The sequence below is a fragment of the Bos taurus genome, chromosome 22 (genome assembly GCF_002263795.3).
Source record: "Bos taurus isolate L1 Dominette 01449 registration number 42190680 breed Hereford chromosome 22, ARS-UCD2.0, whole genome shotgun sequence".
NCBI lineage: Eukaryota > Metazoa > Chordata > Mammalia > Artiodactyla > Bovidae > Bos > Bos taurus.
The window spans coordinates 13,981,415-14,005,899 of NC_037349.1; the positions used below are offsets into that span (position 1 = coordinate 13,981,415).

Consider the following 24,485-nt stretch of genomic DNA (forward strand, 5'->3'; position numbering starts at 1 on the left):
CACAAACAACCCACTAGAGTCCAAAAATGAGTTTAAAGGTTACAAGCAAAAACATGAAATGGAAAAGATAAATGCAACCCAAAGCTCATAGCAGCAATATTTGCTATTGCCAAGATACAAAAGAAACCTGTGTGTCCATCAACAGATGAATGGATAAAGAAGATGCACTATATAGATAGACACACACACACACACACATATACACACACACAGATATATACACATACATATGCCAATGGAATACTACTTGGCCACACAAAGAATGACATTTGCCATTTGCAGCAACCTGGATGGACTTGGAGGGCATTATGCTCAGTGAAATAAGTCAGAGAAAGGAAACATAGTATGACATCACTTTTATGTGGAATCTTAAAAATACAACAGACTAGTCAATACAACAAAAAAGAAGTAGACTCACAAACATGGAGAAAAACTAGTGAAAAAACTAGTGTTTACCAGTGGCGAAAGGGTAGGGATGAGAGCCAATGTATGAGTGGGAAATTCAGAGGTACAAAGTATTCTGTATGAAATAAGTTACAAGGATATATTGTACAATGTGGGGAATATAACCAATATTTTATAATAAATATAAATGGAGTACAACCTTTAAAAATTATGAATCACTATACTGTATACCTATACTATGAGATCAATATAATACTGCATAGCAACTACAATAAAAAATTTAAAACAATTTAAGGGAAATAATCAGATGTGAGTATATTTGCATGTACAAAGTTATTCACTGCATTGCTGTAACTGAAAAAACTATAAACCACCTAAATGTCCATCAATAAATATAATCAGATCAGATCAGTCGCTCAGTCGTGTCTGATAAATAGGTACTCACAAAAAAACAAATAATATCATGTACCATAACATCCAAAAAAGTGAAATATTCAGGGATAAGTCTGAAAAAGATGAAAGACCTATACACTTAAAAATACAAAATATTGTTGAGATAAATTAAAGAGGACCCAAATAAGTGAAGGGATACACCACATTCATGAGTGGGAAGGCAATTTTGTTAAAATGTCATTCTCTCCAAATTAAGACTAAACGTAATCCCAGTCGAAATCCCAATAGGGTTTTCTGTTTGTTTGTTTTGGCAGAAATCAATAAGTTAATTCTAAGTTTTTATATTATATACATATATATCAGTTGGAACGTTCTCTTCATTCTTGTTTTGTCTTCCCTTTATGGCTCTTAATACTCTCCAACCACTGAAACACTTTCCCCACTTAAGATGTGCAAGCTCGCTCTCCTTGTAAATGCTCTAGTCTTCCCTTCTTAATCAAAAAAATAATTAATTACTTTGGCTGTGCTGGGCCTGAGTTGTGGCATGTGGGATCTTTTTAGTTTTGGGATATTTTAGTTGTGGGCTTCCCTGGTGTCTCAGATGGTAAAGAATCTGCCTTCAGCGCAAGAGACCCAGGTTCGATCCCTGGGTTGGGACGATCCCCTGGATAAGGAAATGACAACCTACTCCAGTATGCTTGCCTGGGAAATGCCATGGACAGAGAAGCCTAGCAGGGGTCCGTGGACTCACAAAGAGTTGGACACAGCTGAGCGACTAACACTTTCACTCTAGTTGCAGCATGCAGACTCCTCAGCTGCAGCATGGGGGTCTAGTTCCCTAAGCAGGGATGGAACCAGGGCACCCTGCATTGGGAGTGCCGAGTCTTAGTCACGGGACCACCAGGGAAGTCCCCTGATCTACTTTTCTTTTCCTTTTGTTCTTCCTTTAAATTCTTAGACAGTATTCGTAAATTGTCATTAATAACACTGTGGTGTTTTTATTATCTATTTTCTCATACTATAATCACTTTTTAAATTGCGATGAAGTCTGTCAAACATAAAGATCTATGGAGTATTGCAAGATAATTACTGATGATCCAACAAATGCAGTTTTAAGCTCCTCTGCATACCCTTAACTCTCCTCCAAATCCTTATTTATCCAGTATACTGACTTTATCAGTAACTGTTTTTTAAGTTGCAGGTCTATTGGTAACAATGTCGTGTGTGTGTGTGTGTGTGTGAATATGATTATTTAGTTTAACAGATACTTCAAAGTTCATCATTATTTCTCAGACCTTTTATAAAGTACTCCATCATCTTCTGGTTTCTATTAATACTCCTGAATGATCCCCTGTCAGAATGACTGGAATGTTGATTGACAATCTGCCTTTTCTCTTTGACCCTTGTAAAAAAAAGTTTCCTTGACTTCGTCGTCTTCATTATCCATTTAGCTTTGCTCAATATGCTATTTTGTCTTTTTATTGGATTTTTATATTCTATAATTATGGTTTTCTTTTTTTTTTAATTTTTATTTTTTAATTTTATTTTATTTTTAAACTTTACATAATTGTATTAGTTTTGCCAAATATCAGAATGAATCCACCACAGGTATACATGTGTTCCCCATCCTGAACCCTCCACCCTCCTCCCTCCCCATACCATCCCTCTGGGTCGTCCCAGTGCACTAGCCCCAAGCATCCAGTATCGTGCATCAAACCTGGACTGGCATCTCGTTTCATACATGATATTTTACATGTTTCAATGCCATTCTCCCAAATCTTCCCACCCTCTCCCTCTCCCATAGAGTCCATAAGACTGTTTTATACATCAGTGTCTCTTTTGCTGTCTCGTACATAGGGTTATTGTTACCATCTTTCTAAATTCCATATATATGCGTTATTATACTGTATTGGTGTTTTTCCTTTTGAACTTTTGTTCTTTGAATGTCTCCTAGAGCATTTTTACAATCCTTGACCCTTGACTGAATTTTTGTTTTTCTAAATTATATTTCTTTTTGATTTTTTAAATTATTGAAAGATTATTATAACACATTTGTGGGAGACTTGGTAAACATAGAACAAAGTTACACATAGTTCCACTATATATTACAATTATTTTTTAAGTAGATAAATTCAGATTTTTATTTGAAGTTTCAGTATCAAACTCTCAAAACTTAATAGAATGGACAGAAAAGTAGAAGGACACAGTAGACCTAAAGAGCAATGAACCAATTCAACATTATTAAGACTTATACAATTTTCACAGGCTTGCCTGTGGCTCAGATGGTAAAGAATCCCCATGCAATGCTGGAGACCTGGGTTTGATCCCTGGGTTGGGAAGATCCCCTGGAGGCAGGCATGGCAACCCACTCCAGTATTCTTGCCTGGAGAATCCCCACAGACAGAGGAGCCTGGCAGGTTACAGTCCATGGGGTTGCAAAGAGTCAGACACAGCTGAGCAACTAAGCACAGCACAGCATGCAATGTTTACACACCCAGGAGGATACAAATTTTATTCAAACTCTCATAGATTATAAACCAGGAGACACTGGAATACAACCAGGGACATAAAACAAGGTGCAAAAATTTCACAGTCTAAAGGTATTGAAATTATACAGTCTGCTCTCTTATCACAGTGGAATTATGTAGAAATCAATATCAAACAATATTTGAAAATAACCCACATATTTTCAAGTGCAATGTGACGTTTACCAAGAGAGATCCTTGACTTAGCCATTAAAAGCCTCAATAAAGTTAGAAAACCGAAAAAACACAGAGGGTAACTACAGAGAAGAAAGCTTTGAAATGAGCAATTAATATCAAAGATACTTAACCCCATGTATTTGGAAATCAAATGTCTACTTTTAAATGATGGGAGTATCTAAGAAACCATAACAAGGAAAAGTAGAAAATAATGTGTAACAGAATAAAAATGAAAAGAGAATTTATCAGAATTTGTTGAATGCTGAAGAAGGCTGAGCACCAAAGAACTGATGCTTTTGAACTGTGGTGTTGGAGAAGACTCTTGAGAGTCCCTTGGACTGCAAGGAGAGCCAACCAGTCCATTCTGAAGGAGATCAGCCCTGGGATTTCTTTGGAAGGAATGATGCTAAAGCTGAAACTCTAGTACTTTGGCCACCTCATGCGAAGAGTTGACTCACTGGAAAAGACTCTGATGCTGGGAGGGATTGGGGGCAGGAGGAGAAGGGGATGACAGAGGATGAGATGGTTGGATGGCATCACTAACTCGATGGACGTGAGTCTGGGTGAACTCCGGGAGCTGGTGATAGACAGGGAGGCCTGGTGTGCTGCGATTCATGGGGTCGCAAAGAGTCAGACACGACTGAGCGACTGAACTGAACTGAACTGAAAGTTGCTCAAGGCTATGGTTTTTCCAGTGGTCATGTATGGATGCGAGAGTTGGACTGTCAAGAAGGCTGAGTGCTGAAGAATTGATGCTTTGGAACTGTGGTGTTGGAGAAGACTCTTGAGAGTCCCCCTGGACTGCAAGGAGATCCAACCAGTCCATTCTGATCAGCCCTGGGTGTTCTTTGGAAGGAATGATGCTAAAGCTGAAACTCCAGTACTTTGGCCACCTCATGCGAAGAGTTGACTCATTGGAAAAGACTCTGATGCTGGGAGGGATTGGGGGCAGGAGGAGAAGGGGACGGCAGAGGATGAGATGGCTGGATGGCATCACCGACTCGATGGACATGAGTTTGAATGAACTCCAGGAGTTGGTGATGGACCGGGAGGCCTGGTGTGCTGCAATTCATGGGGTCACAAAGAGTCAGACACGACTGAGCGACTGAACTGAACTGAAAGTTGCTCAATGTAACCAAATACAATGTGGAATCTTAAATAAGGTATGAAAACAAATAATGGACACTAGCATAAAATTTTGTGAAATTTGAAGAAAAATCTGTACTTCAGTTAGTACTGTATCACATGTTAATTTTGTTGTTGTTGTTGTTTTACAACATATTTCTTGTATTTTCAGAATTAGATTAGAAGTTTCAAGCTTTGTTGAAATTTTTTTTTAATCCCTAAAATAATAAGCCTTCTAGACTTTAGTAGTAACACTAGAGGCCAGAATAAACGGAATTATATCAAAATTTTGAGTGAATACAAATTAGAAATCTAGCATTCTAGTCATACTTAGTTAAACAAGTGGAACCAAAATGTCATAAATTTTTTAGCTGAGCAAAAATTCTAAGTTTTCTAAAATAAGTATATTATACATATTATTTATATATATGTACACAAAAGCTTTTCTGCTTACTACACTTGATAAAGGCTTGAGAAAGAAAAACTGAAAACAGAACGAAGTTGGAAAACATAAACTAAATCACATCTGGAGATTTGGAGGAAACAAAAAACAATACCTGGGCATTTTATATTTTTCAGAAATGTTACAAGATAATTCTAATATGCATTTGAATTTTAAAAAGTGATCACAGGTTCTATTAAATTGTAGTTTCATGTTACAGAATTCTATTATATTCTGGTTGACCGATCATGATGCAATGGTATTAAAATGAATAACAGTTACATAATCACAATAGTAAAAGATGTTTATTAGTTTTCACAATGAATAGCCAGACAAGAAATAAAAGATAATTACAACTGCAAGCCATAAGAGGAACATAATTAACCTAACAATATGAAATAATTACATCTAATTTGGGGCGATAGTAGAGTGATGTGTTAGGACACACACAAGGCACTTGTTGCAGAACTCCCTGTGCAATACAGTATATTCTCAGGATTTTATTTTATACATAGTATCAATAGTGCATATGTGTCAACTCCAGTCTGCCAATCCACCGCCCCGTTCCCTCTCAGTATCCAAGTACCTGCTCTCTACATCCGTGTCTCTATATCTGCTCTACAAATAAGATCATCTATGCATTTTTCTAGATTTCACATATATGCATTAATCCTGATCATATACTGAGAGAAACCATACTTCAAAAAACATACAAGCACCTCAGTGTTCATAGTAGCACTGTTTATAATAGTCAAGACATGGAAGCAACCTAAATGTCCATCAACCAAGGAATGGATAAAGAAGATGTGGTACACATTACTCAGCCATAAAAATGAACGAACTGGTCATTTGTACAGACATGGATGAACCTAGACACTGTTTATATAAAGTGAAGTCAGAAAGAGAAAGATAAATATCCCTAAAATTTTAAAGAGGGGCAATTTCCTGGGTACCCTCTGTAATGACCCTCACTAACTCACAAAAGGCAAATACAAGACTCATTATAACAAATGACAATGGCTGGAGAAGGTAAGAAGGACTAAGGTAGCATATAATAGTTTCTGCAACAGACAGTCATAATTTATTATGACCATCAAATAATGCCGAAAGAGACCTGAATTTTAAAAAATGTATTATAGAATTATAGTTTAGAATTCTGCAAAAATGACTGCTGAATCCAGGATATTGAAAAATACCTGGAGTCCTCTTTATGCTAAAATAATCCCTTTCTGCAAAGCTCGTATTGAAATAGTAGAGGTTTGAGGTAGAGAATATACTCCAAAGGAAAACACATAGGCGATAATACATTCATCTCTAAAAATGGATTTTATTTTCAATAAATGAACGGATATTTTATAGTAAAATTACCAAGCTAATAAAATTAAAAAAACCACTTCCTAACAGTAAAACCTTACCAAACCAGGCAATTTTTACAACTGGAAGAAGAACATTCTCTGCATAAAACTGGTTAATCATAGTTATGGCTTTATTATCCAGACAATGTGCATAAATTCCACACGGCAAAGTCTCAGCTTCACAAACTAATGGTTCATTTATTCAAAGAGACTGATCCAGAATTAAAATGAGACCGTTGGTCTGAAGTATCACGCTGTAGGATTCTGTTGCCCCTAAAGCAGCTTTGCTGGGAGGCTCTGCCCCTTGCACGCCTGTGACCTGTGACACTGCAGGAGACTCACTCATCGGAGCTGAAGTGGTATGCTTCCCACCAACAGGGCCGTCAGGCCAGCTCACTTTGGAGCTACAGGGAAATTGCTGGAAGTACCCTGGGGTCCATTATTTCAGCACATTAATGAGGCTGTTCACAAAGAGAGTTTATTACAGTAAGAGATAGATGTTTATTAGATCAGTGATACGATTACAGAACACGCTGTATGGGAAGGGCCTCTGGGAGCCGTAGGCAGGATAATTTTGCAGGCATTAAACAAAACAAAAAAGCCAAACATCGTTATCAAAACTGTTAACTTCACTGCATCACAGTCACGGCTAAATATCCATACTACTAAATATCAACATTATTTTTCTGCTTCAAAAATGATGTGCAGACAGGCTTTCTGAATTTGTATAAAATCAAACTTTTTTTTTTTTCAGGGTGGCAAAAATAAAACAAACTCAGAGTGTTTACTGCTCATCTTTTAAATACAGTTCATTTCTAAAGGCACCTGGGAATTACATTTGGAGGTGGTAGCCATGAGGGTTTTTCACCGCATGTTAATATATTACTAGTAATAAAGACAAGACCACCATCAGAACGGACACAACGAGAGGAGAGAAGAACACAGTGATGGTGGCAGTTACTATGTGCCAAGTGCTGTGACAAGAGTTCTTCACACATTGTTCCTTTAGCTTTCCTAAAACCGCATGAGGTGTTAAAATTTCCTCCTTTTTTTGACATGGAAATGGAGACTTACTAACTTGCCCAAAGCCTTTCATCTGGTAACTGATGAAGCCAACTCAACCACAACTAAATGAATGGGTGTTCAGAGATGACCCATCTGCATCACGGAAATACCAGGCATCTTGCCAAACAGCCTCGTGCGCATGTGTGTTCAGCTGTGTCCGACTCTTTTGGGACACTATGGACTGTACTCCATCAGGCTCCTTTGTCCACAGAATTTTTCCAGGCAAGAATCCCGGAGTTGGTTGCCATTTCCTCCTCCAGAAGATCTTCCTGACTCAGGGACCTAACCCGGATCTCCTGCTTCTCCTGCATTGGCAGGCACATTCTTTTCCACTGTGCCACCCCAGACAGCCTCACACGGACTGTCGAATCAACCAGCTAATATAGTTTTGTTTCTCCCTTTAAGAGATGTAACCATTTCCCTTTTTGTTGCTGCTGCTGCTGCTAAGTCACTTCAGTCGTGTCCGACTCTGTACAACCCCATAGACGGCAGCCCACCAGGCTCCCCCGTCCCTCAGATTCTCCAGGCAAGAACACTGGAGTGGGTTGCCATTTCCTTCTCCAATGCATGAAAATGAAAAGTCAAAATGAAGTTGCTCAGTCGTGTCCGACTCTTAGCGACCCCATGGACTGCGGCCCACCAGGGTCCTCCGTCCATGGGCTTTTCCAGGCAAGAGTACTGGGGTGGGGTGCCATTGCTATCACCTATAAATACAGAGTTCAGTATCACTAGGCTATTAGCCCCTTGGAAGACAAAGCAATAGCGGTTTCCACAGTTTAAAAATCTAGCATACACTGTAGGAGGTGTAGACATTAAACACCAACATTGGCAAAGTAAAATGCAACCAGTATGACACTGAAGTAGATATAAAGTACATACACACACACACACACACACACACGTCAAGCTATGTTATCCACAACACCTCTTGACTTTAAATGGAGTTTTCATCATCACCCCAAATGTCTTGATCATGACTATTTCTACTTGATGAATCAGTGGAGAAAAGCTGTCTTTCCACACTGAAAATGCTAGTTTCTCTGGAGGATCACACAATGTAAAAGGAAGGCTCTTCTGGTAATCCCTGGGCGGGGTTGGGAGGGGCGGTGGGTCATATCAGAACAGCTCTCCTGCTTGGCGGCTACTACTCACCTTCTTTCCTGTGCTATAGAAGAATCACTATGGTTTCATCCCCTTTAGTTTTATTAGGAAGATATCCAATTAGGTCAAAGAGATGCTATTTTCACAGGACGTGTTTTCCTATTGTCTCTTAGAACACAAACTACTTCCAATTATGTAATGATTGTGGTGCAAAGAACAAATAGAACCAACTATATTCAAAGAAATGTATTTTCATAAGATATATGTAGGTGCTACCCCCACTAACCTAACAATTATATGCCAAAGGATAAAAAACAAAATCTTAATAGTATGTGATGTTTGAAATCTTTTACAAATATACTATCACATAGATGTCCACCCTACTCCTAACAACAAAATAATAATCCTGCTGCTGCTGCTAAGTCGCTTCAGTCGTGTCCGACTCTGTGCGACCCCACAGACAGCAGCCCACGAGGCTCCCCCATCCCTCGGATTCTCCAGGCAAGAACACTGGAGTGGGTTGCCATTTCCTTCTCCAATGCGTGAAAGTGAAGTCGCTCAGTCGTGTCCGACTCTTCACGACCCCATGGACTGCAGCCTACCAGGCTCCTCCATCCATGGGATTTTCCAGGCAAGAGTACTGAAGTGGGGTGCCACTGCCTTCTCCAATAATCCTGACTAAACCAAATACCGAAAGGTAGAAAGCAATCAATCATGACAGTACCAGAAGAAAATACAGATGAATATATTTATATTCTTGGAATGGGAAGACCTTTTAAAAGATGACATAAAATCCAAAAGTCATAAAGAAAAACTCATAAAAGTGACTACTAAATGAAAACTACCTTTAGAGCTAAAGTACCAAAAAAATTAGAAATACAGAAAGAAAATAAAAGGTATATTTGTTATGACAAAATAATAAACATCTTACTAGACAAAGAATTCTTAAAAATCAACAGAAAAGAGTAAACTAAACAGAAAATAAATCAGCAAAGAATACACTAAAGGAATTTATAGAAAAAGATACACCAGTGGCTAACAAACCCACCAAAGATGTTAAATTACATTAAGAATTAAATAAATACAAAACACCAAAGACATACAAAACGTCATCTACAAGAAAAGCAAAATGATGTAAGTTCATAAAACTCAGTATCAGCAAGGCTGTGGGGAAATGGGTAGCCTTTCTTTTAGTGAGAATGAAAAAGTCTACCTTTTAAGGATGGCAATGTGGCAACACATATTAAAATTTTAAATTTACAGCCTTTTCAACTAGTATATTAGACAGGATTCTCCAGAAAAAGAGCCAACAAGAGATATATAATTATGCAGAAAGAGATTTATTATGAAGGACTGGCTCCCATAATTATAGAGGCTGAAAAGTTCCATGGATTTGCCATCCAAGAGCTCGAAGCCCAGGAAAGCTGATGGTATAATTCTTATCCAAATCCAAAGGCCCTGAAAACCAGGGGAGCAAACGGTGCAAACCCTAGTCTGAGCCTGAAGACCCAGGATCCAGGAGTTCCAATGCATGAAGGCAGCAGGTGAACATCCAGCTCAAATGCACAGCACGTGTGCCTTCCTCTGCCTTTTTGTTCTTTGCAGGCCATCAAACAGTTGAGTGATGCCTATTTGCATCAGTAAGGACAATCTGCTTTACTGAATCTACTGTTCAAATGCTAATCTCTTCCAGAAACACCCTCAAAGGCACAGCAGAAACAATGTTTCACCTTCTGCCCATAAATCAAGATTATCAAATAATTTTTTTTTTAATTTTTCATTCATACTTTTTGGCATCATGTATGTGAGGCTCCAGCATAAAAAACATATTATTTTATTATTATTTTACATTTTGGTACTTTATATTTTCCCAGTGTTAATGCTCAAAGTGTTTTGAACTTGATTTTTAAACAATTACTAGTACAGGAAAAATGAGGTTAGCTATCAAATATTCAATTTGTTTTTCTCTCAGTGATAAATTAAGAGAAACTGATAACTGGGTAACACATTGAATTGTCTGTATTTGCAGTGTTTCTGCATGATGGATTTTGTAATTATCTTGGTCTCCACATTCCAAACAGCTTTGAGGTTTCATTTACATGAAATGTGAGTTTCCTATTTTTGCCTCAAGTGTATCTTTAATTATGTGCAAAACCACGCTTATTTAAAAAAAAAAGTTATAAGCTGAAAACTTAACCCTTCAGTTCACACTAACAGAAAAGAAAGACAGGAAAAGCTCAACGAAACAGCTTATCCTCACATTTACTTCTCTGTAAAATGAGTGTTTGTCTACTGCACTTGAAAGTCTATAGTCCAACAGGCATGCTCGTGATGGCAGAATGATGACAGGAAGTGCATTCTATATGGCAAGTCTTTAGTGATGTCCCACTATTGTTCCTGAAGATGGTTCAGTTCCAAGGATAGACAGACATTATGGAAACCTGACTACTAATGACCCTAGGGAATCCAATCAAAATGAAAATAAAAATAACGAACAGAAGGTACGCACACAGGCACACAATCCACAACAGAACACATTGCTAAGAAATATGCTAACAAGTTCAAATCAGTCAAGGCTGATGAGTCTCAATCTATTTTACCAGATCATGTAGACATGGCCCAAAAATAAGTCTAAAATGGTTAGGATTCAAGTGAGAATAAATCCTAACTTTGAACTAAATACCAATACAATTACTTCCTGGCCCAAGTGATACCTTACAAGTAGGAACATGGAACTGCATGCAACAAAGATTCTTTGAAAATATTTTTGGAAAAATATTACACCTTTTCTGCTACTGATACTAGGTATTTTTCATTCTCTCTTGAGTGAATTTTAGAATGATAGAAAGGGCCAGAAGAACTTCTCTGGTCCAATTACTGACTTGGCAATGGCACCCCACTCCAGTACTCTTGCCTGGAGAATCCCATGGATGGAGGAGCCTGGTAGGCTGCAGTCCATGGGGTCGAGAAGAGTCAGACACGACTGAGCGACTTCACTTTCACTTTTCACTTTCATGCATTGGAGAAGGAAATGGCCACCCACTCCAGTGTTCTTGCCTGGAGAATCCGAGGGACGGGGGAGCCTGGTGGGCTGCCGTCTATGGGGTCGCACAGAGTGGGACACGACTGAAGCGACTTAGCAGCAGCAGCAGCAGGTGACAAATGGTCATTTCAACTCCCTGGTGAATCTTTCAAATAAACGGGATGAAAAAGGTGCCTTTGCATATTGTGTCAAATGGCTGTGCTGGGCCATTGTATAAGGACATGTTAGAGCCTGTCTGCCCAAAATGTCCTGCTTGGGAAGGGGGACCAGGGAGTCATGCTCTTTGACAGTAATTAGAGAGCAGGCCCAGGGGCTGCTGCCTGTGACATGTCTACTCAAAAGGGCATCAAGAATGGATTATTACTCAACTCTAAAAAAAGAATGAAATATTGCCATTTGTAGCAAACTGGATAGACCCAGAGCTTATCTTATTAGGTGAAAAGTAAGTCAGACAGAGAAAGACAAATATCACATGCTGTTGCTTATATGTGGAATCTAAGAAAAAGATACAAATGACCTTATTTACAAACCAGAAATAGATCCACAGACATAGAAAGTAAAGTTACAGTTAGCAAAGGGAAAAGAGGGCAAGGGGAGGGATAAATTAGGAATCTGGAATTAACATGTACATAGTACTAAATAGGCAAACAATAAGCATCTACTGTATAGCACAGGGAACTATACTCAATACTTTGTAACAACCTATAGATGAAAAGAATCTGAAAAAGGAATATATGTGTATGTATATATGAATCACTGTGTCGTACACCTGAAAGTGATGCAATGCTGTAAATCAACTGTACTGCAATAAAAAAGGAACAATATCTTTAAAAAGAATTAATTGATTAGCAAATCATGCCCCCCTTCCCAAAAATACCTTTCTGTACATCAAAAAAAAAAAAAAATCTTCACCTGTTTTCTTCCTAAAATAAATCACGATTCTTATCATTCATGGATGCAACACAGGCGCCAAGACATGTAACTTACTGAGTCTCAAAGTAGAAGAACAGTATTTTTAAATTCAAAATGAACTTTTATGCTCTGTTGAGACATACCTAGCTGCTTATTTTGGAGGACTGAAATACAGTTTATTATAGCAGTACAGGGTCAATTTATTGCCACAGGAAATCCAACAAAATTGCTCATCGCCTCCACAGAACAGAACAGTATGTTGGCCTTTACTGGCAGAATTAGAGTGAATTCTGTTGTAGCAGCTACTGTGAGAAACTTAGGAGTTGCAGAGCTGGTGAATATTTATGAAGTTTTCCTACTGAGCGGGCCGCTGGCAGAGAGGATGGAGAGATACCTGCTTCAAGGTGGAGTTACCTGTCAGATCTGACTCGGATTTCAAATCCTAAATTTAGGGGGGTAAAAAACACCTCACTGTTTACTAAAAATGATACAGTGTGTTAGGAAAAACGCTCAAGATTCTGAAGCTAAAATTACACTCCAGGTACAATTCTCCATCTGATGGAGAGAATGTCAGCTATCTCGAGAGTGGAAAGAGCCAGACCAAGCAGCTCCCTTGCTGAGCTTCCATGCCTCACAGCCTACACTCTGGGCAGAGCAAGAAGACCCTTTGGTCCCCGCTGGTGCAGTGTGACAGCTCCCTCCAAGGCCACCTTCTGGACACTCCTGAGTGGAGAATGCTTCCGAGGCCGAGGCTGAACGTCTGCTGTCCTGTGCCCCCTCGGGAGGACCCTTGTCCCTCTTCACTACACTAAACCTTCCTGTTTTATGACTCACATCCTAAACCAAAATTTTAATTAAAAAAACTTTCAAGAAATACCCCGTTAAATCTTTGGTATAAATCACCCCACCCTCCCTTCTTTTGGTGTCCTTTATATACACATGCATACAGCATGACTTAAATCAGCTCTTATTACAATTTTGTTTCCTAACTAGTTTTGGCACTTGTTATATCTTATCCATGTACTCCACAGTTATTTATTGAGAGCGTGTGGTGGCCAAGAATTTTGAACGTGCTGGTAATAAAGCTGGGAAGTGGACAAGTGACTTCTAGTCAAAACAGTGTATGACTTCAAATTTTGCACCAAAAACTGCATAACCACTGAAAGAAGAAAAAAAAAATTAAGATACAGAGAAATATCTTTGTGGACCACAAATGAAACAAACGCACAGAAGCTCGAGGTTCAAAGCTGTTAGAAGCAGCAACTAGGAGCACCAATGTAACTGGGGCCAGAGCCCATGTGGGGCTAGGACAAAAGTCAGGCCCAGAATGTGAAGTGGAGGCTGGCGTTCCCTGTCCACCAAAGGAAGCTGAAATAGCTGTGCCAGCCTTGGGGCTTCCATGAACAAATGAAGCTGCTCTACTGAAAACAGCAGCAACAGAACCTGTGCCAAACCCTTGACAGGCCTGGTGTCTAGATCTGTGATACATCCAGTATCACCATAATATGGGAATTTGGGGACCCGGAGCAGTCAAGGTAAGCACAGCAAACCATTCGCACAGAGAAAAGAAACAGCAGCCTCATACAGTACAAATAACTTCTACTCTTAATGAGTCTGACTAGGAAGGAAGCCTAAAATGAAGACCACTGAACACAAAGACTACCAGAATTCACTCTGGAAGAAATGATAATAATAGAGTAACTTCAAAGGGACTTTATTTTTTTAAGTTTCCTTCAAGCATAATTAGCAGGCCAAAAAACTGTACATATTTATAACATATAGCAATCAAGATAAGAAACATATCCACAAACCTCAAAAGTACCTTTCCACCAATGCATCGCCATTTTGATTATAATAACTTCACGTACATCTTGACTTGAGGTAGTGTTAAACCCTTCAACTTAATTTTCTTCCATAGTTGCCTTGGCTATACTAAGATTCTTTGTATTCCATGAACATTTTAGAACAAATTAAACAATTTCTACAAAAACAATTCTCCTGAAAAAATTCCCAGAAACACAAAATCTTCCAAGACTGAATCATGAAGAAGCAGAAAATTGAACAGAACTGTAACAAACAAGGAGACTGAATCAGTATTAAGTCTCTGCAGACCACAACAGAGCTGAGACACTACAGGAGGAAGTGAAGGCGTACAAACAAGGCCGGATCCTTGGCCACACAAAGTCAAAGTGTTAGTTGCTCAATCATGTCTGACTCTGCGACCCATGAAACGTAGCCCACCAGGCTCCTCTGTCCATGGGATTTTCCAGGCAAGAATAATGGAGTAGGTTGCCATTCTCTCCTCCAGGGGATCTTCCTGACTCAGGGATTAAACCCGGCTTGCCCACATTGCAGGCAGACTCATTACTGCCTGAGCCACCAGGGTCCTCAGCTACACCTCAAACACCAATTCAGCTGCCCATGCCAGATGCCAACTGAGATAATGTGATTTTTAAAAAGTCTATTTTTCCTTTTATTTATTTATATTTTTGGCCACACCTTGCAGCTTGCAGGATCTTAGTGTCCCAAACACTTCAGAGTTTCACTAATGAATTATGTCAAACATTTTAAAAAGAACTAATACTAATTCTTCTCAAACTTTCCCCAAAATTTGAAGAGAAGGGAACATCTAACATATTCCATGAGTCCAACATTATCCTGATTCTAAATCCAGAAAAAGACATTATAAAAAACAGAACTACAGATGAATAACCCTAATGACCCCTGATGCAAAACTCTTCAACAAAATTCTGGAAAACCAAGCTTATCAGCATATTAAAAGTATCAAATGCCACGAACAAATGGGCTTTACTCCTGGAAAGAAAGGATAGGTCGGTATATGAAAATCAATCAAAATAATACACAGCAATATTACCCAAAGCAATCTACAGATTCGATGCAATCCTTCTCAAAATCCCAACAAAGTTTTTTGCAGAAATAGAAAACCCCATCCAAAAATCCATATGTAACTTCAAATGACCCAAAATAGCCAAAACAATCTTGAAAATGGAGAACATAGCTGGACTTGTAGATTTTGAAATTTACTCTATAATGATCAAACACATGTGGTAACAGCATGAAGACTGACATACAGACCAACAAAAGAGAGATTCCAGAAATAAACCCCCACATACATAGTTAAATAATTTTTAACAAGGGTATGAAGACCATTTAATGGGAAAAAACAATCTTTTCAACAAACAGTTCTGAAAAAACTGGATATGCACATTCAAAAAGAATGAAGTTGGACCCTTATCTAACACCACACACAAAAATAAACTCAAAGTTAATGAAACACCTAAATGTAAGACCTAAAACTGTAAAATTCTGGGAAGAAACATAGGGAAAAAACCATGATACCAGATTTGGCAATGATTTCTTGGATATGACACAAAATGTACAGGCAACAAATGAGAAATTAGGCAAATCATGAAAATTTATGACAAGTTTTTAAAACTCTCCATCAAAAGACATTATCAGCAGAGTAAAAAAGCAACCCACAGAATGTCATAAAATATTTTCATAACATATTTGATAATGGATTAACATTCAGAATATACAGGGAGTTTCTAATACTCAACGACAAAAAACAAACAACATAATTAAAAACTGGGCAAATAACTTGATTAGAATAACCATATGATCTAATAATTTCATTTCTGGCTATAGTCAAAAAAGTTGGTGCAGAGTCTCCAAAAAATATTTGTACATCCATGTTCGCAGTAGCGTTATTCACAATAGCTAAAACTGGAAAGCCACCCACATGTGTCCAGCAACAGATGAATGAATAAGCAAAATTTGGCCTAGACATACAACAGAATATTATTCAGCCTTAAAAAGGGAGGAAATTCTGACGTATGCTAATACAGATGAACCTCGAGGGTATTATGACAAAAGAAATAAACCATTCACAAACTGACAAATGTTATATGACTCTACTTATATGAGGTGATTAGAACAGTCAAAATCACAGAGACGGAAAATAGAATGGTGGTTGATAAGGGCTGTGAGGAGTGGGGATTGGACAGTTACTCTTTAGTAGGTAGAATTTAAGTTTAAAAGATGAGAAGAATTACAGAGGTGGTGATGACTGCACAACATTATGAATGTATTTAATACCAGTGAACTATGCACTAAAAATGATTAAGAGGGTAAATTTTGCCCTTCTTCCTTGCCCCAAATAATGTAGTTAGTTATTCCCTCCACAGGCCCCATGGAACGTAGAAGTATAGCACAAAATTTTCCACATTGCACTGACTCAACATTCAAAAAATTGTATCATGGCATGCAGTCCCATCACTTAATGAAAGATAAGGAAAAAGTGGGGACAGTGACAGATTTTATTTTCTTGGGCTCCAAAATCATTGCAGACGATGACTGTAGCCATGAAATTAAAAGATACTTGCTCTTTGGAAGAAAAGCTATGACAAACCTCTGCATACTAAGAAGCAGAGACATCACTTTGCAGACAAAGGTCTTTCTAGTCAAAGCTATGATTTTTCCAGTAATCATGTATGGATGTGAGAGTTGGACTATAAAGAAAGCTCAGTGCCAAAGAACTGATGCTTTCGAATTGTGGTATTGGAGAAGACTCCTGAAAGTCCCCTGGACAGCAAGGAGATCAAACTAATCAATCCTAAAGGAAATCAACCCTAAATATTCATTGGAAGGGCTGATGTTGAAGCTGAAGCTCCAATGCTTTGGCCATCTCATAGGAAAAGACTCCGATCTGGGAAAGACTGAGGGCAAGGAAAGAGGATGACAGAGGATGAGATGGTTGGAGGGCATCACTGATTCAACGGACATGAGTTTGAGCAAATCCCAGGAGATAGTGAAGGACAGGAAAGCCTGGCACGCTGCAGTCCACAGGGTCGCAAAGAGTTGGGTACGACTCAGCAACTGCACAGCAACAACAACACTGTGTGATAAGCTGGCGTGTTTGTGTATGCAATGGCCGCTCCTTGATCTTATGCAGGATGCTTATGAAGGGATGTTGAGCATCTTGTATATTATCAACTGCAGAGTATATGCTGGATCTCTGTAATTAAAAAATTTTTTGTCAGGAGGCTACAAGTTTACAAAAAGAACTGCCAGACATGTCACTAAAAAAAAAAAAATCCAGCAAATATTTTAGGAGCTCAATAGTGGAGATATTAGATGAGGACTGCAATCCTACCCAAGCGGCAGAGTCAGTGTTGCAGTGGATGAGAAAGGCATGGCTAATATGAAAAGTATAAGCCAGGCTAAAGACTGGCAACTTTGGCATATAATAAAGAAAAATTTAAGACCAGTTATCTCTTATAAATTTGAAAATACCTATGTTAATATAGGGAAAAGGAATCTGTAGCATATATTTTTAAATAGCAATTAATTACCTATTTACAAAATTCATCCTGGAAGTACAACCTGGCTTTCTATTTAAAAAAAAAAAAATTCAGGTCAAGCAATTACTTTGATTTATCTTTTCTTCAGGAGATACAGTCAAATTGTTACGTCTCTGATTGGCCATATCTTATACTATAGTTACCAACTGAGGGTTCAAAGATCCCCTTGAAATTATGCATTATGTAGAAAACTTAGAATATAGGTAAGCCTATGCATTTTTCTGGGAAGAGAGTCTAGAATCATCATATTCTCTAACCAGACTTAAAATCACTGTCTTATTCTCATAGTTCATTATGATTCCATAGGGTATAGTGTAAGTATGGTTTGGCAGGTTTCATATTCCCTGAAGGATAAGTATGCTTACGTTCATAGGACCCTATCTGAAAAGAACCTCAAAAGCTAACAAGTTCATTCTCCTTCCTTTAGGCAAAATACCTCTACAATTACCCAAGTCCAATGAAAACTAAAAGTCTGCTTATTTTTCCCTGTGGGAAAGCAATTCCAACACCTCATTTTGTAACTTATTACATTTTTTAACAACCATTGTAAAATTTATCTTTGGTCTGTACGTGCTCCGGTTGAGGCCCTCAATAGCTTTATGTCTGTTTTTCTTTACTTTATACAGAGATATAAATGTGTATTATCTTTTCCAGAGAAGATAAATTGAATGTTTGCTGCAGGCTATTTTTCAAGCTAATGACTTCAGTGATAAATATGTATGTATACAACAGAGTTCACATACCTTGCGTAAATGTTTGGCCAACGTACTAGAGCCTAAGTGTGATTAAGTTACTGGTAATAAGAGTTCAGAGTTCCAAAGGCCGGTGAAAATATCTCAGAGGACACACTGCAGCAAGAAGGGATGGTACCAATTTACATTCCAACCAACAGTACAAGAGGGTTCCCTTTCCTCTTCATCCTCTCTAGCATTTATTGTTTATAGATTTTCAGATAATGGCCATTCAGACTGGTATGAGGTGATACCTGATTATAGTTTTGACTTGCAGTTCTCTAATAATGAGAGATGTTGAGTATATTTTCATGTGTTTGTTGGCCATCTGGTATGTCTTCTTTGAAGAAATGTCTGTTCTGGTCTTTGTCCATTTTTTGATATAGTTGTTTGTTTTTCTGATATTGAGCAGTATGGAGATCTCTCAAAAAGTAGGAATAAAACTACCATATAACCCAGCAATCCCACTATTAGGCATATGCCGTAAGGAAACCATAACTGAAAAAGACACATGTACCCCAATGGTCATTGCAGCACTATTTACAATAGCCAGGACATGGAAACGACCAGACAGACCTTTGTTGGGATTACTTTTTTTTTTTACTTTTATATTACTTTTTAATATACTGTCTAAGGAGCAAGAGTATTTTAATTACATAGCTGCAGTCACCATCTGCAGTGATTTTGGAGCCCAAAAATATAAAGTCTGCCACTGTTTCCATTGTTTTCCCAGCTATTTGCCATGAAATGATGGGACCGGATGCCATGATCTTAGTTTTCTGAATGTTGAGTTTAAAGCCAAATTTTTCACTCTTGTCTTTAACGGTCATGAAGAGGCTCTTTAGTTCTTCTTCGCTTTCTGCCATAAGGGTGGTGTCATCTGCATATCTGAGGTTATTGATATTTCTCCTGGCAATCTTGATTCCAGCTTGTGCTTCATCCAGCCTGGCATTTTGCATGATGTACTCTGCACATCAGTTAAATAAGCAGGGTGACAATATATAGCCTTGAAGTACTCCTTTCCCAATTTGGAACCAGTCTATTGTTCCATGTCCAGTTCTAACTGTTGCTTCTTGACCCTTCAAGTCTGTCCTTCCTTGGTTATTCTCCCTCAGCTTTTGAATAACTTATAGGGTTCTTTGTAAAACTTAACATTTACTCTCAATTACTGTTTAATAAGTCTTTATATTGAAATTCTCCTGTTTAAATCACTATGTGTTTTTTGTCTTTTGGTGGGATCCAGAGAGATACAATCAGAAGATCTTTGTGCTCATTGAGAATATTTGTTAACAGTGTATTTTTAATTGTTTTCATTTTTCCTTCTAGTGTAACTGTATTATGGTTAAAATATGTTGTCTATACAATTCCTCCTTATTGATATTCTTCTGATATTTACTGATATTCTTTTAACCTAATGCATGGTAAAGTGTTTCCAGAAATTCAAAAAGGAGGTACAGTCTCAATTTTCAGGGTAGAGAGACAGATATGTTTCTATTAATCTTATTAAAGTTTTCATATCCTCTATGCTGCTGCTGCTTAGTCACTTCAGTCGTGTCCGACTCTGTGCGACCCCATAGATGGCAGCCCACCAGGCTCCCCCGTCCCTGGGATTCTCTAGGCAAGAACACTGGAGTGGGTTGCCATTTCCTTCTCCAATGCAGGAAAGTGAAAAGTGAAAGTGAAGACGCTCAGTCGTATCCGACTCTTAGCGACCCCATGGACTGCAGCCACCAGGCTCCTCCGTCCATGGGATTTTCCAGGCAAGAGTGAGGGGTCAATTAACTTTTTCTGTAAAGAGTCAGACAGTAAACATCACAGGCTTATGAGCTACAGAGTCCAGGTTGTAACTCCTCAACTCTACCATTGAGATGCAAAAGCAGCTGCAGACAATGCGTAAATGAACTGTTTGTGTGGCTGTATTCAATAGAACTTGACTTACAAAAAGAGGGTGGAGTTAGCCCACATTGCCTCATCTGTCAACCCCTGATCTACATTATCATTTTTATCTACTTGATTCATCAAGCAATGAGAGAGATAGGTTGCTGCTGCTGCTGCTAAGTCACTTCAGTCGTGTCTGACTCTGCAGGACCCCATAGGCAGCAGCCCACCAGGCTCCCCTGTCCCTGGGATTCTCCAGGCAAGAACACTGGAGTGGGTTGTCATTTCCTCCTCCAATGCATGAAAGTGAAAAGTGAAAGCGAAGTCGCCCACTCGAGTCCGCCTCTTCACGACCCCATGGACTGCAGCCTACCAGGCTCCTCCATCCATGGGATTTTCCAGGCAAGAGTACTGGAGTGGGTTGCCATTGCCTTCTCCAAGAGATAGGTTAGTCTCTCACTACTGTGTTTTAAAAATATTTTTCCCTGTATGTTCTGGTTCTTCTCCCTTTTTAGAGTTCTATGCTCTGTATTTGACACAAAAAGTTCATAATTATATCTTCCTGTGCATTTTATTCTTTACCATTGTAGAGTGCTTCTCTTTGTCTTGATAAAGCTTCCTTTGCTTTGCATTAAACCCTACATCTAATTTAGGAAAACATTTAGAAAGAAAATACACAATAAGACAATAAAATTAAGACTAAAGATAAGCTTAAGAATAAATCTAGTTGGAATAAATTCAACTGTTAAAAGAAAGCAAATCTCAGAATGTGGCAAACACCAAGATCCATCCATAAGAGACATATGTGAAAAAGAGAATCCTAGAAGTTTACCTGAAATAGATTCTTCATCTGCTTTGAACTATTTTTATTGTTTAAATCTTATATGCTATTGATGTAAGTATTATCCTACAGATCACATATTGCATCAGTCATATTTAACGAGGATGTTCCGAATCTTTTATACGTCCATAAAGAGAGCATGATTTGGGTTAGCCTTCCCTCTGTTCACTGGAGCCCCATTTGTATTTCCAAAATATATAAAGAGCTCACACAACTCAATAACAAAAAACAACCCAAGCAAAAAATGGGCAGAAGACCTAAATACACATTTCTCCAAAGACATACAGATGGCTGACAGGCACAAGAAAAGATGCTCAACATTGCTAATTATCAGGGAAATGCAAGTCAAACAGATAATGAGATTCATTTGCTCCAAACTCCAAGTCTCCATTAGGTTCTCTTCACATACTTTGTAGTCTTGTGCAGTCTCCTGTGTAATTTCACTTATTTCCTTCTATTTCTATGGAGACAGCAGTCTGCCTGTGCTTCTGCATTTTAGGGGAATCCTGCATGCCAAGTAACTCTAATATATCTTTCTGAAAGAGAACTGATCCCCACAATGGATTTCTTCTTCCTTCTTGGAATTCATTGATTTTTTTTTTAACCTCATACCCATGAAGAAGAATTTGAGACTCAGTCTTACTTAGATATCCACTTAAACGGATCATAAGTCACTGAGAGTTAAAGCAGAAATTTAGTATTTCTAGGCTAAACATTGTTCTGACATTTCTTTTGGTTCCAGTTTTGAAAGGAATCAAAATATCAGAGAAACTCAAGACATCATGAGACTAACATCACATCACCCTCAGCAACGGCCCAAGAGACGCACGAGCAGGTGCGTGAGCTCTTACCAGCGGGATGAGCAGGCTGACGAGGTCTATGAGAGGCTTGCCGAGTAGCAGCAGGTCTTCCGCGGCCTGAGTGCTCCCTCCTGAGCCGGATTTCTGTGCCTGAACAGGTAGAGGAGAGGGGAAGGGTCTTGGAGATTAGTCAGCTTGGCTACGGGAGACCAGTGCAACACCTGATGGCGGCCGGGGAGGCCTCTAACCGCAGGCCCCCAGGAGAAGTTTCGCGCGGTCACCACGTGGCAGAGAGAGCACATGCTGCCACCAGCTCAGGCCACAGAGGGGTGTGGGTGATAAACCAACAGCAAGGACGGCCACTGGCAGGATGATGTTGATGTTGACAGACCCTGGGGGGCAAGCACTTTTTCTTCTGAACCATCCTGAGACATGGTGAGGTTATCCCCATTTTTCAGGGGAGAAAACTGAAGTTCAGAGAGGTTGAGTAGTATGTCTGAAGTCCCACAGATAATGAATGACTTAGCTGGAGTATGAATCCAGGCTAAATGACTCCAGATAACCCAAGCTTGCTTCTTCTGGGCACTTCTATGCACCTTTTATGATGCAAACCAAATCCATTCTACTGTGTTCTCCATCTCTATATGCACACATCTGCTTGAATAACATCTAAAATATTTATCGAATGAATAGGCTTTGGACTGGGGCTTCCCTGGTGACTCAGTAGGAAAGAATCCACCTGCAATGCAGGAGATGTGGCAGGAGCCACTGGTTTGATCCCTGGGCCGGGAAGATCCCCTGCAGAAGGAAATGGCAACCCACTCCAACATTCTGGCCTGGAAAGAGGAACCTGGTGGGCTACAGTCCATGGGATTGCAGAGTTGGACACAACTGAGTGATTAACAACATCAACAAGACTTTGGACTACTGCATGAAGAGGCTCAGATACGGGTCTACAGTGCCTAGGAAGAATGCAATGAAACAAGAATTGAGAAAGGAGTGGCTTTAAGGATGTCTTTTTTCCAGGAGCTTTTTATAAACTGTCTCATTCTAGAGGAGATTTCTATGAGAGATGAGTAATTTTAAACTGAGAGAAGTCACTGATTATTGTGTTTGCTATAGTATATACACATTTCATTTGCGTATACGCTCTGTTTTTAATTTCACTCAGAACAAAACTACTAGGTAAGGACCTTTGCCAGAGCCTTTGAGTAGGCTGCCCCACCTCAGGTCCTTACTCTGGACCCTAGGGCCCCTCTCATAAATGTCAAGGCTCCTTCTGCCTCCAGGCCTATGGATGGAATCTGGGTTGCCTGCTTTCCTTGGTTCAAAAGGACATTATGGAAAATCAGACATCTGCCTTTTAACAGCTTGCACTGCTCTACAGCCAAGGGGGATGACAGTAATCAGTAGCTCGGAGTTTCGTCCCACCTCTCCCCTAGCTCTATCTCAACCCCTGGCCTCTACCAGAAAGGTGGGACTTTCTCCCAGAAAACAGATTTGTAGCACTACCCTAGGTCTGAACCTTTGTGAGGCTCGGCTGTTGATCTTGCCTTCTGAAGCATGATGTAAGGCAGAATACTGATCTTTTCACATTAGCACATTAGCCTTTAGAGAAGATGACTGCCTCTTGGAAAAGATAAGGTAGTCCTGCGAGCCAGCACCTAGACAGCGAAGGGCACCGTGCCACTGCTTCCTTTCCAAACACATGTAAGCAAGGAGACACGTCCACAAACACGAGCACACACTGTGGGACTCTTCCCACCCGAATGGCCAGTGGCCCTCCAGACCCTCCACAATCTACAGTCATTTCTTATTGTCACCAAGAAACATCCCAACCCTGCCTGCCAGTATTTGGGTACCAACTCCCTGCAGAGATGCCGAGGGTTCCAGAAAGGGATTGCTACAGCTCTACACAGAGGGAGGTGCACATCAGGGACGCACCTGAAATTCAACGCTCCCCCCAAGGTACAGGTTCACAGCAGAAGCTTTGTGTGCTAAGTGCATCACATGCGGGGAGCTGAGCAACAAACCCGAGGCCCAGCTAGCCTCTCTCAGGGTCTCCCTAGCTCCCCAACAGCACACATTCTCGGTCAGCCTTTCGATTCGCAGATGCCTTCTGTGTGCATGTTACAGAGGGATCTATTTTTAACATTTATTTATATATTTGGCTATGCTGGGTCTTAGTTGTGGCATGTGGGACCTTTAGTTGCAGCATGTGAACGCTTGGTTGCGGCATGTGGGATCTACTTCCCTGACCAGGGATCGAACCCAGGCCCTTTTCGTTGGGAGTGCAATGGCACTTAGC

The 24,485-nt window shown here is 39.5% G+C and overlaps 1 protein-coding gene across 10 annotated transcripts in view; it reads right to left on the bottom strand.

The window, feature by feature from the left end:
- The window catches only part of ULK4 (unc-51 like kinase 4), a 521,202-nt gene that overhangs the window by 130,306 nt on the left and 366,411 nt on the right, over window positions 1-24,485 (bottom strand). For all 10 annotated transcript variants that reach the window (XM_024983119.2, XM_005222596.5, XM_059879993.1 and 7 more), the window contains one exon: window positions 22,229-22,327. In XM_024983119.2, the coding sequence (XP_024838887.1) occupies window positions 22,229-22,327 (99 nt within the window). The remainder of the gene's footprint in view (window positions 1-22,228; window positions 22,328-24,485) is intronic.